The sequence below is a fragment of the Centruroides vittatus genome, unplaced genomic scaffold (genome assembly GCF_030686945.1).
Source record: "Centruroides vittatus isolate TY-2023 unplaced genomic scaffold, ASM3068694v2 contig_790, whole genome shotgun sequence".
Lineage (NCBI taxonomy): Eukaryota > Metazoa > Arthropoda > Arachnida > Scorpiones > Buthidae > Centruroides > Centruroides vittatus.
Genome location: NW_027122510.1, coordinates 1554531 through 1567513, shown reverse-complemented (window position 1 = coordinate 1567513; position 12983 = coordinate 1554531). Strand labels below are relative to the sequence as shown.

The 12983-nt window shown below is 32.6% G+C and overlaps 1 protein-coding gene across 2 annotated transcripts in view; it reads left to right on the top strand.

Moving 5' to 3' along the window:
* LOC136981751 (clavesin-1-like) overlaps nt 1-12983 on the top strand; it is a 90464-nt gene that overhangs the window by 59567 nt on the left and 17914 nt on the right. The window contains exons 4-6 of one of the 2 annotated variants that reach the window (XM_067278120.1): nt 5583-5776; nt 6043-6153; nt 6323-6526. The exons of the other annotated variant lie outside the window; for it this stretch is intronic. Of the exons in view, the coding sequence (XP_067134221.1) occupies nt 5583-5776; nt 6043-6153; nt 6323-6502 (485 nt within the window). The 3' untranslated portion in view covers nt 6503-6526. Of the gene's footprint in view, nt 1-5582; nt 5777-6042; nt 6154-6322; nt 6527-12983 lie in introns of those variants that run through there. 2 annotated transcript variants of the gene reach the window in all.

Here is a 12983-nt window from a genome sequence, read left to right as displayed (position 1 = left end):
GATGCAAAAATAGTGTTTCTACATGTTTAAAATCAAAATTTAAGTCCATTGAATTTTGTCGAAATACTGACAATGAGTTATCTTGAACTACTCTTAAGTAAATTTCCAAGAAAATGCCTAAAGGTCCTAAACTTTGCGACACCCCAATCGTGACGCCGTGGCACCCTAAGGTGCGGCGGCACCCGGTTGAAAAACACTGGCCTAGTGCAGGGGTCGGAAAGTGCGGCTCGCGAGCCGCATGTGGCTCTTTGCATAGACGTTTCCAGCTCTTCTTTCATAAACTCCAATCTCACCTCATCTCAAGCAGCCTTATAACTTATGAGTTTATGAGATAGAGCCGCCGAACAAACTTCAAACTCGTACGGCATACTCTCTACCATTCTTTAGCCCGTCCGCACATGATTACTCGCGTTGATCAATATGAATCGCATGCGAGTAATAGCATTTAAAGCATGTCTATATATACAACTTATTGAACGCGTGTCCGTCCGTCCGTGTAACGTTATGCCGAAAACGGCCACTAGAGGCCCCCTGTCGTGTGTCGTATTTCGCACATTTAAATTCATAATACAAATTATTATTTACATTAACAGTATAAATTGTTATTATTCATTTGACCAATAGCCAATAACAATATAAATAATTCAGTATATTTGTAATAGGAATTTATTATTGTTACGGAATGCCTGTAACGCGCACTAGGGGGCATCCTTCAACATAGTTGGTCGGCGATCGGCCAAGCAGTTAAGCTACAATGTGGTTCTCTGGTACTTTCGGTATCTTGTTTACATGACAATTTGGCTCTTCTCACTTGACAAACTGCCGACCCCTGGCCTAGTGGATAAAACTATTGTATTCTATTAGTAGGTCGCGGATTTGAGTCTGATGAACTGATGCACGTGAAAATTCCAGATTTTCTGTGTGTTAGACCACAGCCTACAATAAGAACAGCCTAGTCATTTGCTCTGAACACGTGTGTCGATTCCTGAGGCGGTTTGCACATAGTCCTCACTAGAAGCGCTGATGACCGGACTATTCGATCAAAGAGATCAACGCTAATTCTGTTGCAAAGACGTGCTTATGATAGATTTAAAAAATTGAAATTTCGAAAATACTTTATATCAAGATACTGGTGAATTTTTAAAAGGTTTGATTTAAAATGGTTCATTGCTCTGTGCCATTTTGTACATCAAACAAATCGAAAAAAAAGATGGAACAAGTTTTCACGAATATCCCGTGGAAGAGAATTTACGTTTAAAATGGATAAAAGCTGTCAGCAGAAAAGGTAAGATATATTATTTTAATACTCCATAATTAACCCTACGTGAGTCGAATTGGTCTCACATATCTGGCGCGATCTTTAGTTAACATTTTTCAATATTAAATATTTTTTAAAAAATCTGAAAAAAAATTAATATTCCTCTAACTTCATAACTCGATCAACATGCTGTTAAAACTTTTTGCATAGCAACGCTTCCTTTTATCGAATTTCTCGGATATTTAAAAAAAAAAAACGGTAGAGAGACATCGCTAAAAACCACATGGGTGTATTTGAAAAGCGCTTAATTTCAGCTTTTTAAATACAAATAAAATTAAATACATATACTCTTCCCTTAATGAGGACAAGTACGGTTTTTGCACGACCCCTAACTGCAATGAGATTAGGCTAGATTGCAGTTGCATTTTAAACTTTTGTACAATTTATCTATTTATTCATACAAATTATTTATAGGTAGCTTATACAGTAAATATCTATTTTTAAAATTTACAGATGAAAACAGTTCAAAACTTTGGAAGCCAAGTGACTGGTCAGTTGTCTGCAGTACGCACTTTCTGGAATCAGATTATAAACCAGGATTGAAAAAGAGAACTGTGAACGACACATATATTCGGGAGAATCGTAGACCCAAAACTTCAAATAATAAACCTTTATCACGAAAAATAATAAAAGTGTCACCTCTATAAACATGGGGTGGCCACAACTGGTACACAGGTGAGCCAGAACTGGTACAGGCATGGTGAAAACTGGTGATTTTTGTAATATTTTTAAAAAATTTAAATTTTGTTTATAAAATGTTAAAATTAATAAAAATTAATGTAATAAAGTAAAAGAGAACATGTTTCTGCATTATTTTTACTGTTTCACTGCTTTAAAAAGATGTAAGAATATAAAAATATTTTTTAAAGTTGAAAATTGTCTTAATGTGGCCAGAATAGGTACAGTACAGTACATCTACCCTATTAATTATTATTGCATTAAACCAGTGGCCTGCCGTCATTGGAAGCGGCGCTTCCACCGCTTCCACCTTCCAATGACCTTCCCTTGTAGTTTCTAAAATATAAATTTTCATATTTTAACGTACTTTGAATTAATTAAAATTAATATTTTATTATAACTGCATTATGTATCTTTTACAAATTTCTATACTACATGTGAAAAAAACGATAAGATTGCTATTGTATATTCGAATATCAGTGGCGGAATGGAAGCGCTTACGAGACCACTTCCACGGCGAGAATAACTGAATGGTGTAAAGCAGCCGGAGGGCATTGGCGCATGCGCTTTACAGAGCACCAACCTCAGCCGGTTTAATTGGTGGAAGCTACATACGTGTAACGCTTCCAACGATTCTATCCCTTAGCCACTGGCAGGGAGCTATCTGACTAAGTGAATTGTTTAAGATTTAAAAAGTAAAGAGTATTCAATGTTATTTTTATGTACGTTTTTTTTCGCCAAGTTATATTTAATAATAATTTTCTTTTAATTATACTGTAATTATATTGACAGATTTTCAGACAAAATCTTTAGAATTTTTATCACTTTTAGATGTTAATAATTTTAATATTATGAAAAACAATTTTTCCAAGCGTGTTTTAATTCTATAAATTAAGTAAATTTTATGGGAAATTTTTTGATTTATCTAAATTACGCAGTGAATCGCAATATTTACATTCGTGTCCGGACTATATTGACAAGTAATTCTTAAACATAAAACATATTATAATTAATGTCGATCCGACAAAGACGTACTAAAAGAATTATATGATTTAATATCATTAATTTTTATGGTACCATCTACCAGTGCGTCTGTTGAGCGCATTTTTTCGACCACGGAGCGAATTCATACATTGGCCAGGAACACTCGGTCGGAGGAAAAATTGTCGTCGCTAGCATTACTTTCGATAGAAAAAGCTTTTAAATACGCTGATGGAGTCGACGACCAGCGACTTTTATGATAAAGTAATTAACGACTTTGCGGAAAAAATCGCCGAATAGAGTTAGTTTATAAAAAATTTAAAAAACAAGTTTTTCTATCATTGTTTGTATCATATCAATTTGTATTATGTATGTATTATTTGTATTTTAGAACTAAAATACATAAATTGTTTATTTTTGTCATTTCCAGTATTTGTTTAAAACTTTTATAGAAATGTAAGGCACCAACCTCAGCCGTTAATTGGTGGAAGCTACACACGTGTAACGCTTCCAACGATTCTATCCTTAGCCACTGGCAGGGAGCTATCTGACTAAGTGAATTGCCCTGTAAGGTTCCAGACAGGCCCGAACCGTCTCGAAAGACGCGAAAAAACGGTTAATTTAGAGAAAAATGTATTAGTTTAAAAAAACATAGGTAAAAGTCGTTAGTAGCCGGACACCCATTGTTTATATCAAACTGCCAAGCAAAAACCATAAATCACGGTAGGACGTTGTCCTATGATCGGTGGAAGATCGAATTCGTCTTCGATTTTGACTTTTCTCGCGCTCCAGGTAAGAGTCTCGTTACGCTTAGTAACGAGGGACCAACCACTCTGAAAGCGTGATTGAGGGAGAATGACCAATCAAATGGACGAAACAAAGACCGGAGATTGATATAATCCCCGACAATCGAGGACACCTGGCACTCGGTTAACGTTCTGAATAACCAAAACGCCGTATGTAAATGCGCAAAAAAAAAAAAAAAAAAAAAAAAAAAATACAATTTCTCGTTTATTGTGCCAACCTGTAACCCGTGTCACTTCGGACTTAGACAGTGTTCCCGACGCCAACAGATGAAGTCTCCCCGTGCCCTACAGACTTGTCAATGCCACTGTCCCGGGGCCACCTTCGATCGACAATCGAAGAACCACATCGACGCCCAGGATGTCCGAACGGCTGCTTGTCCTAAAGCAAACTATTTTGTACATAGTATATGTTTATTTTATGTTTCTTTTTTGTCGGTTTTTGTCAGGCACGTCTCTTCCGCCACCACGCACGTACGAATGGACCCTAGGCCATCACTGACGCGCAATTAACTGATTGCCCCTGTACGTCGGCTTCTTACAGAAACACAGCTTCCCTATCATCAAATGTCACGGCACGCCACATGCATTAAACCTTAGTCTAGATAATTATTCATAACATGTTTATTGTTTTAGATTGTTATGCAGAAATCCGGGCAAAATCTTAATTAAAAAAAAATCAATAATTTGCTATATCCTATTTGAATTACTGTTTTATTTTACGAACATATGACAGCATGTAGCTAGGATAACTTAATCAGTGTGTGTTGTTATGGTCCGTTGTGTGGCTCCATCTAGCGGGAGAAAATATTTTCGCTTGGACACAACTCCTCAATGGGATTTCCCCCATTTGACTAGGCTGTTCTTATTGTAGGCTGTGGTTAGACACACACAGAGGACAGTTTTCTATAGAACTTTCTAAACAGATGACAGTTTTTTATAGAAAGTCTTCCGGAGAGGCATTTCCTACGCAGATTGCCCATGTGTTGCTTTGTTTTATTCCATCAATTCAATCTAATGCAATGTTTTAATATCAAACGAGCAATTATTTATTATGTCATTGTCACAATGCCGGGATGTATTTTTGTTCATACTTTTGGTTTATTTAATTTAAAATATATGCTCTCCACCTCAAACTAGTAATGGCTTGCTTCAGTTCATTATACTTTTCCGTTAGCAATAAAGTCGTAGTTGTCATCTATATAACTTTTTTTAAGGGAAAATAATCTACTGAATTGAGAAAAATACATTAGTAAATATAAACATTTATTTTTAGAAATTATTTTTCTAACTTATTACAGGAATGACTTTAGGCGTTTTCATCGATAACTCGAAGAATGATAGAAAAAAATACTTGTGGAATGAGGAAGAAATTCGAATTTTTAAAGATATGATCTTCAGTAAGTAAATATTTAAATTATTTATTATTTGATTTATAGAAAAGATGTATATATTTAAAACTAAATATACGTAATGTTATTTTATAGAAGAAAAAATAAATTGTTGCATGGACGACATATTCCTCTTGAGCTTCCTCAGAGCTCGGAAATTCGACAAAGAAAGAGCGTTAACATTATTAAAAAGTATTATTCTTTAAGAGTAAGAAATAAGGATACTATTTTTAAGGATTTTAATCCTTTGGCTGTAAAAGATTATTTGGACATGAAAATTCTCGTAAGTATTCGACAAACGGATCAAGAAGGAAGAGTTTTGGGATTTGCAAGATGCTGTACGTGCTTAAGTTATCAATGAATTTAAAACATTTTGCACAAAATTTAATGTTTTTTTTTTTCTTTTGTTAGCCATGTGGGATCCTAATAAAATTAACTTTAAGACAATAGTAAAATGTTCATTAATGTTTCACGACTTGACATTATGCGAACATGTGATGCAAGTCAATGGCTTAGTTTTGATCTTGGATGCTGAGACATTATCTTGGACACACATAATACAGCTTACTCCGAGCACCGTTTACCTCATTGTTTCATTATTTTTTGTAAGTTAATGTTAACCTCATATTTATTAATTAATAGTATTATTACGATTCTCAATATTTAGCATATTACTTGTTAATATCTTATCATTAAAATAAGTTAGATTTTTCATTGACTTTTCGATGTTTAGATGTTTTAGACTATAGATTCTTTAAGATTTTACCCATTAAAATATACCATTAAACCAAAATTATATTATTAATTTAATTAATAACATAATAAATTAATGATAATCATGTTGAAAACTCATTTGTGTTTCTAAATTTAGAAATGCTGTCAAGTTAGATATAAAGAAATCCATGTGGTTAACATTGGGAAATTTGTACACGCATTTCTTGCAGCTTTTATTCCATTTTTACCATATAAAATCAAGAAGAGAGTAAGTAATTTATTCATTTGATTACAAAATATAATACAAAAATTAAATATAATAATTTATTTTACCAAATTAATCATTTCAATCTAAATCATAACTTGATAATTTGAATTATTATTTATTAAAAGATTGGCATTTTATAATAAAATGATTCAATCTTAAATAATTTCAGATTCACCTTCACAGTTCTGGAATGGAATCATTGCACAAGTTCGTAGATCCTAAATATTTACCTGTCGAGTATGGGGGTAAATTGCCACCTTTAGATCCTACCTATTTCATTGAGAAATTATTAGAAATGCAACATTTCTATGTAGAAAATGAAAAATTTTGGAACAAAAATCTCATCTGATCGTGAGAATTTAGAACATAATAGTATAAGGTAGTGGACCACATTAACATTTTTCGAACTTTTTCTTAATTGTGTGAAGAGAGGGATGTCAGGACCACTTGTTACCTCACATATTTTGCTTTCAACTACACTCCTTAACCCGTTCTTTTTATGGCGAGTTTTCGGTCCACACCTGTAAGATAGCCTTTTTGTACTGTTTCTCTCTGACGCAGTAAAAAGATTCTATCCCCATCTAATTTGATGGTTTGTACAACATTTGCGATGTCAAACAGGTTGTACAGATTGTTTTGAATCTCGTCTTCACGGCGTTTAAAAATCTCTTAAAACTCTCTTGCATTGTTTTCTAATTTTCTCCACTTCAAATACAAATCTGTCATATTTTGCACAATGCTGAAGGGATCTTAGTGCAACGGAGCACAAATACATCTAAAACAGCCAGAAACTGGACACAAACTGACGGTGTTCCAAGTATAATCACCAGTCCAGGCCTGATAAGAGCGCGACACATCTAGACACATTGACGTTCAAGTCGGCACGGATTAAACCTCTAATACCACTCGTAATGCCACTTCTACTCGTGGTTTCCTCGTCTTACATTTCACGAAATATAGTGAAAAGTTACACACAAAATTTGATGTTTGTTATCTGCGATTTCTTTTCCTTCACCTTTCTCTGACGTTGCTACACAAATTCAGTTACGAAGTGCTATAGGTGATATAAACAGGAAATTTAAGTAGAGATTGTGAAGACACATGAATTTGGTTTACAATAAACTGACACTTCATCTTTCAGAATTGTACTGGACTGTACATATAAATAAAAATCTATGATTTTGGTTAATTTTACCCTAAATTCGTATATGTATATAAGAAAATTAAATTACGTTCACAATAAATAAACTGTATGAATTTGATTTAGTTCAATTTTCAATTACAAATTTAACTAATAATTATTCACTCTTGTATTATTTTTCTTTTATAGTATTTATTTATATTATATAAATATAACTGTATACAATGATATTTATATGTACAGTACCTGTATAATAAAATAATTTGTTAATAAAGTATAGTGGGAACATATTGAAAAGGTATACAGAATTACAATTTGATGTTTATAATATTATTATTACAAGAAATCCAAATTGAATGTAGATAGAAATGAATTGATTTACAGAAATTCAATAGATATTTTGGGGTGGGATGTACGACACGATCTAAGTTAGACGTATGTAAACGTAACTGCCGATTTTCGTAGCAATTAGTCGAACGACCTGGAAATGTATAGAGAACAAAGAAAGAAACATCCATATATATATATATGGATGTTTCTTTCTTTGTTCTCTATACATTTCCAGGTCGTTCGACTAATTGCTACGAAAATCGGCAGTTACGTTTACATACGTCTAACTTAGATCGTGTCGTACATCCCACCCCAAAATATCTATTGAATTTCTGTAAATCAATTCATTTCTATCTACATTCAATTTGCTGATTTACACGTAGCGCCATCTATTGGCAAGAAATTAACAAAATCATAAACTGAATATAATTCTTACAAAAATCGATATAACTTTTAAAAAATATATATATATCACATTTACTTGACTATTGTAACAGGTAACATATAGTATTTGTGGAGACTATCCATTGTTTCACGTGATAACTTAATCCTTTTTTGTCTTATAGAATCATCACAGAGAAATTTGCATATATTGTCAAGGTGATCAGCTATTGAATTCTTTTCACGTGATAGTGTGCTAATTTAGAAAAAGATTCGTGAAAGTATTTTTGGTATCCCTATTATTTCGTTTCAGAATTTTCTGGACCTTATTGTGATCCTTTGTACGGAGAGTGATGTACATTTTGTTTAGTTTTGCATATTGGAGTATTTGATTTTGCCCAAAGGTGGTGTTTGCTTTCTTTTTTAAAGTGTGTTCGTGGCTAAGAATCTTCGGGGGGAGGGGGTCGGAGGAAAGGCGATCCGGCTACAACCTCCATATAAACCAACGAAGAAAGAAGAATCTTCGGGATCCGTTGCCGCTCATAGCAGTGGTGACTGGACGCTAAACACTGGGAAATTCGGTCGTGGGTTTGCGCCGCAACTCGGACAGGCTGGAACCCAGGAGTTTTCCGGGTTTTCTCCTAGCCTATAACGACTAAATAGGAGGCCAGTTCCCCGTAAAAGTCCTCCCGGAAGGCACGGTTTCCCGCGCGTACGTTTAGGCCGTGAGATAAACGGCTGGTTCTTCGGTCACGAAGCGATCAATAACTGCTCTTCGGAGGAAAGGCATAATAAAGGCTATAACCTCCATATGAACCTGAGAGGAGAAGAATAAGAATCTTCGGGAGACTATCCATTGTCTGACGTGATAACTTAATCTTTCTTTGTCTTATAGGTGGGTGTAATCAATTTCTTTATATAATGTTTTATTTTGTTTGGATAGTTCTCCTCACAATTTTGTTATTTTTATTTTTTGTTTTATATATGGTTATTTTGTTCAAATATTTCTTAGTATCGCTTTGTATAACTTGTTTGTTTTATTTATGTATATTTCATCTTTTTTTCTCTGTAATAACTTATGGATTGTAATATTACATTGGTTTGCAATGTATATGTAACGATTTTGTTGTTTGTATTCCCCGCATCATGGGTTCTTCCCAGTACGTCTAAATAAATAAATATAGTATTTGTCGTTTATTTATTTATGTTTATTTATTTAATCAGACTTTTTCATTTCTGGACGATGCTTTCTTAATAAGTGTCCTCCAATAGTCGAATTAATAAAATCACCGAACATTAATGAGTTTGACATGGGTTTGGGCACGGCCAACGGGCTGGCCAGGTGCAGTTTCCCGTGTTTTCTTCACTTAGTAACACCTAAATATGGGTCAGTTTTACATAAAAGTCTTCCTGGGATGTATTCTGTCTGCAAACCGTTCACGTGTCGCGTTTCCATAACCAAATAAACCAAATTAATTCTAACGAGCGATTATTTATTTCTTTCTTTATCGTCTATTGTTGTTTTGTTAATAATGGCTTTTATCGTATTCTGGTAGCTACCGCACTGCCTAGCTAGTTCTCTGACGTGATCTAATTCTTTAATTTTGTCTTGTGGTTTGCTGCAGTTTGTGTACGTTCTTTTTATAAGTGCCCGGAATGTTGCTATTTTATAACATGCCGGGTCGTGGGAGTTCCATGGTATAAACAGTGGGTTATACGTTGCCTTTCTGTAAACTTTTGTCGCGATTTCCCCTCCTTTCTTTATTTCTATTGCTATGTCTAGAAAATGCATACTTTTGTCGTTCTCTTGCTCTTGTTCGAGTTCTAGGCTGAACTTGTTGGAATTGACGTCTCTGATAAATTGTTGGATGTCTGCTTTTTATTTCCGTATACAGTGGAACCTCGCTTAAACAGCACCTTGCACAATGGGCATATCTAGAAGTAGGCAGTTATGCTGCCATCTCGTATTAAATTTAATGACCAATGTCAAATTAAATTTTAGAAATGTCTGAATTAAAAATTAACTGTTTATAATTATTAAATTTAATACGAGATGGAAGCATAACCATTGTTATTAAATTATATTTGTTTTAAATTTCTGAATTCAATGAGATATTTCAAAATTTTAAAAATTATCCGTCGAATTATCCATCAGAATTTTGCAAATCAATTCTTGATCATATCTTAATTAAGTCGTGTATAATAACATTAGTAAAGAGAGCAAAACAGTCATCAAAAATATACAGTAATTGTTTTATAATAGTAATTAGAAATATTTCTTTTAAATTTTGTTGAAAATAACATAAATTTAACGCTTCAGAAGATAAAATTTAATCAAAACTAAACTGTGAGCCATAAAATTTTCATAAGGCAACAAGATTTGAAATGTAAGAAATTCCATATAAAATATTCTTATAAATAGATATGTAATTGTATATAAATTTTTCATATACATTAATATTTTTATTATTTCGCAGAGATTAGGAAACATGTTGAATGTGTGAAAGTAAAAAATGCTGAGGAATAATACGTAATGTTATTTGATATATACATATTCATGATTTTCTTATTTTTTATAAAACTGGGATAATAATATAATTTATTATTTAGAAATTGTCTGCAGGAAATGATTTGACATTATGTAAAAACAAAATTTAATAGTACAGAATAATAAATTTGAAAATATATAAATTTATTCTTATTTCAATTCGACTGGGACTCGAGAAATGAAATGGTACATGTGTTTCTTTCAATACTTTTATTGGTATGAATACTCTAAATGACCTAGAAGTACTGTACATGCCACGAATTAAGTAACCTAGAAATAATCCATAGTAACAAGGGCAAGTTTTTACATTCTGCATACTTTCCACATCCCTACATCATCGGCAGTGGCGTGCCGTGACATTTGATGATAGGGAAGCTGTGTTTCTGTAAGAAGCCGACTTACAGGGCAATCAGTTAATTGCGCGTCAGTGATGGTCTAGGGCAGTGGTTCTTAATCTTTTTATACTCGCAGCCCACCAAATATTTCATAATTTTTTGTGACCCTCATTTTTTTAAATAATAATTTATATTTGATAATTTATCTATAATAAATTGATTTTTTTATTATTGCTTTATTTTTTTATAAAATAAATGTAAATCATAACTTTATTATTTTATTTTCTATTTAAATAACATTCAAACTTCACAATTAAACGTAAAAACTCATTTATTTTTAACAAAAATAAAATAAACAATTAAAAATTCATAGAAAAAACAAAAAATATTCGAAAATAATTTAACGAGATTTCTTGTGATTTTGTAATTCCTCGAACTTGTATTCTTACGAACCCATATTTGATATAATCACGATCGTATTTTCTAATTTTAATGTTACTTAATTTTATACCTTTAGTTTAGGACTTGTGATTTTTTTTCCGTTGCGTTTTTCACTATATCATTGTCACTAGTATTTTCTTCAGTATATTTTCTTTTTGAAGGTCCCGGTCCGTGATTACTTACATTAAAAAAATTTTCTAATGTTCCTTTCTGTTTTTTGCTCATTTTTGTGGGTTAATTATAAATAATTAAAACTAAACACACAATATAAGAAAGAAATGCACTATTATTAGATCCAAAGCCGATGCTAAAACTAAACTAAAACACCCACAACTTGTCGTAAAGATTTTGCATAACTTTTGCAAAAATATTTAAATTTTCTAACCCTACTACTAAGCCTACTATTTTTGCATAATTATTTTTAAAATTCCAAGCATTAATAGTTTCTTAGAATTACTTTGGAATAAAAGAAGTAAATACTGCGGTGTAAGTAGCATATTTGCATTTATTTCTTCTGTACTAACAAAGTTGTATGTAGGAAGAAATAAAAAACAAATAAAAAAAACTAAATAGGAAAACTAGCTATCTTTCTTATTTCACTTTTCAGTACGATATTCGTTTATACATCAATTTTCTTTTTATTATATTCCGAAGGAAATTTTGCATAATATGGCGGCCTCCCGGCAAACTTCTTATGGACCCCCAGGGGGCCGCGGCCCTCCTGTTAAGAATCACTGGTCTAGGGTCCATTCGTATTCATTTGTTCGATAAGCCAGTAAAAACTGTAGACTTCTCTAAAAGTATTTTTAATATCACAATTACATTCTGAATCGCTAGCCACGATATAATGGCTAAAATTAAAGATAAATTATAAAAACTTACTCGGTGAAATAAAATTGCGATGGATATACATACCTGGTACAATATATTGTTCAATTGTATTAATATACTTTTAAAAAAAATTATAATTAAAATATAGCTTTGTAAAGAAACGTACATAAAAATAACATAAAATATTCTTTACTTTTTAAATTTTAAAACAATCACTTACAATTAGTCAAATAGCTCGATACGAGTAGCTAATGAGATGGAATCAGAGACGGTCCAGGTAGGTATGTAGTGTGTGCGTGCCAAATCCCGAAGGTGCCGATACCGGTCAATGTCAAATGCCTCTTTTGTCGCATCACTAGTATATCTCAAAGGACGTCACAGGGCTGTTGTAAATTTTAAACGTTTCTCACCATAGCTGTAAAAATCTAACTATGTTAAACTTAAGTCATTTGTTTTAATAGTCTTAATAGTCATGTTTCTATAGTCTTAATAGTCATTTGTTTTCTAACTAATTCGTTTTAATACCAGGTGTACACGGAAATCAGTTTCCCACTGTACTGAGCGAGTGATTGGTTCGGTCAAGCTTTTGTTTAAGTAAAATTCTGGCTTTTTCAACAGGGTTTTATTTATGTCCCCATTCCCTAATCTCTTAATTATTTAGTTACTTCTTAAGTAGAAATAAGTCAAAACCAGTTACTTTGTACTTGAATATCTGTAGTCTTGGGAAAACATTGGAAAGACAAATTTTTATGACAACGGATACTTAGATCGTAAATTTAAGGAAAATAAATTCTAGAGCTTTTTTGTACCTTGTGCGTTTCAT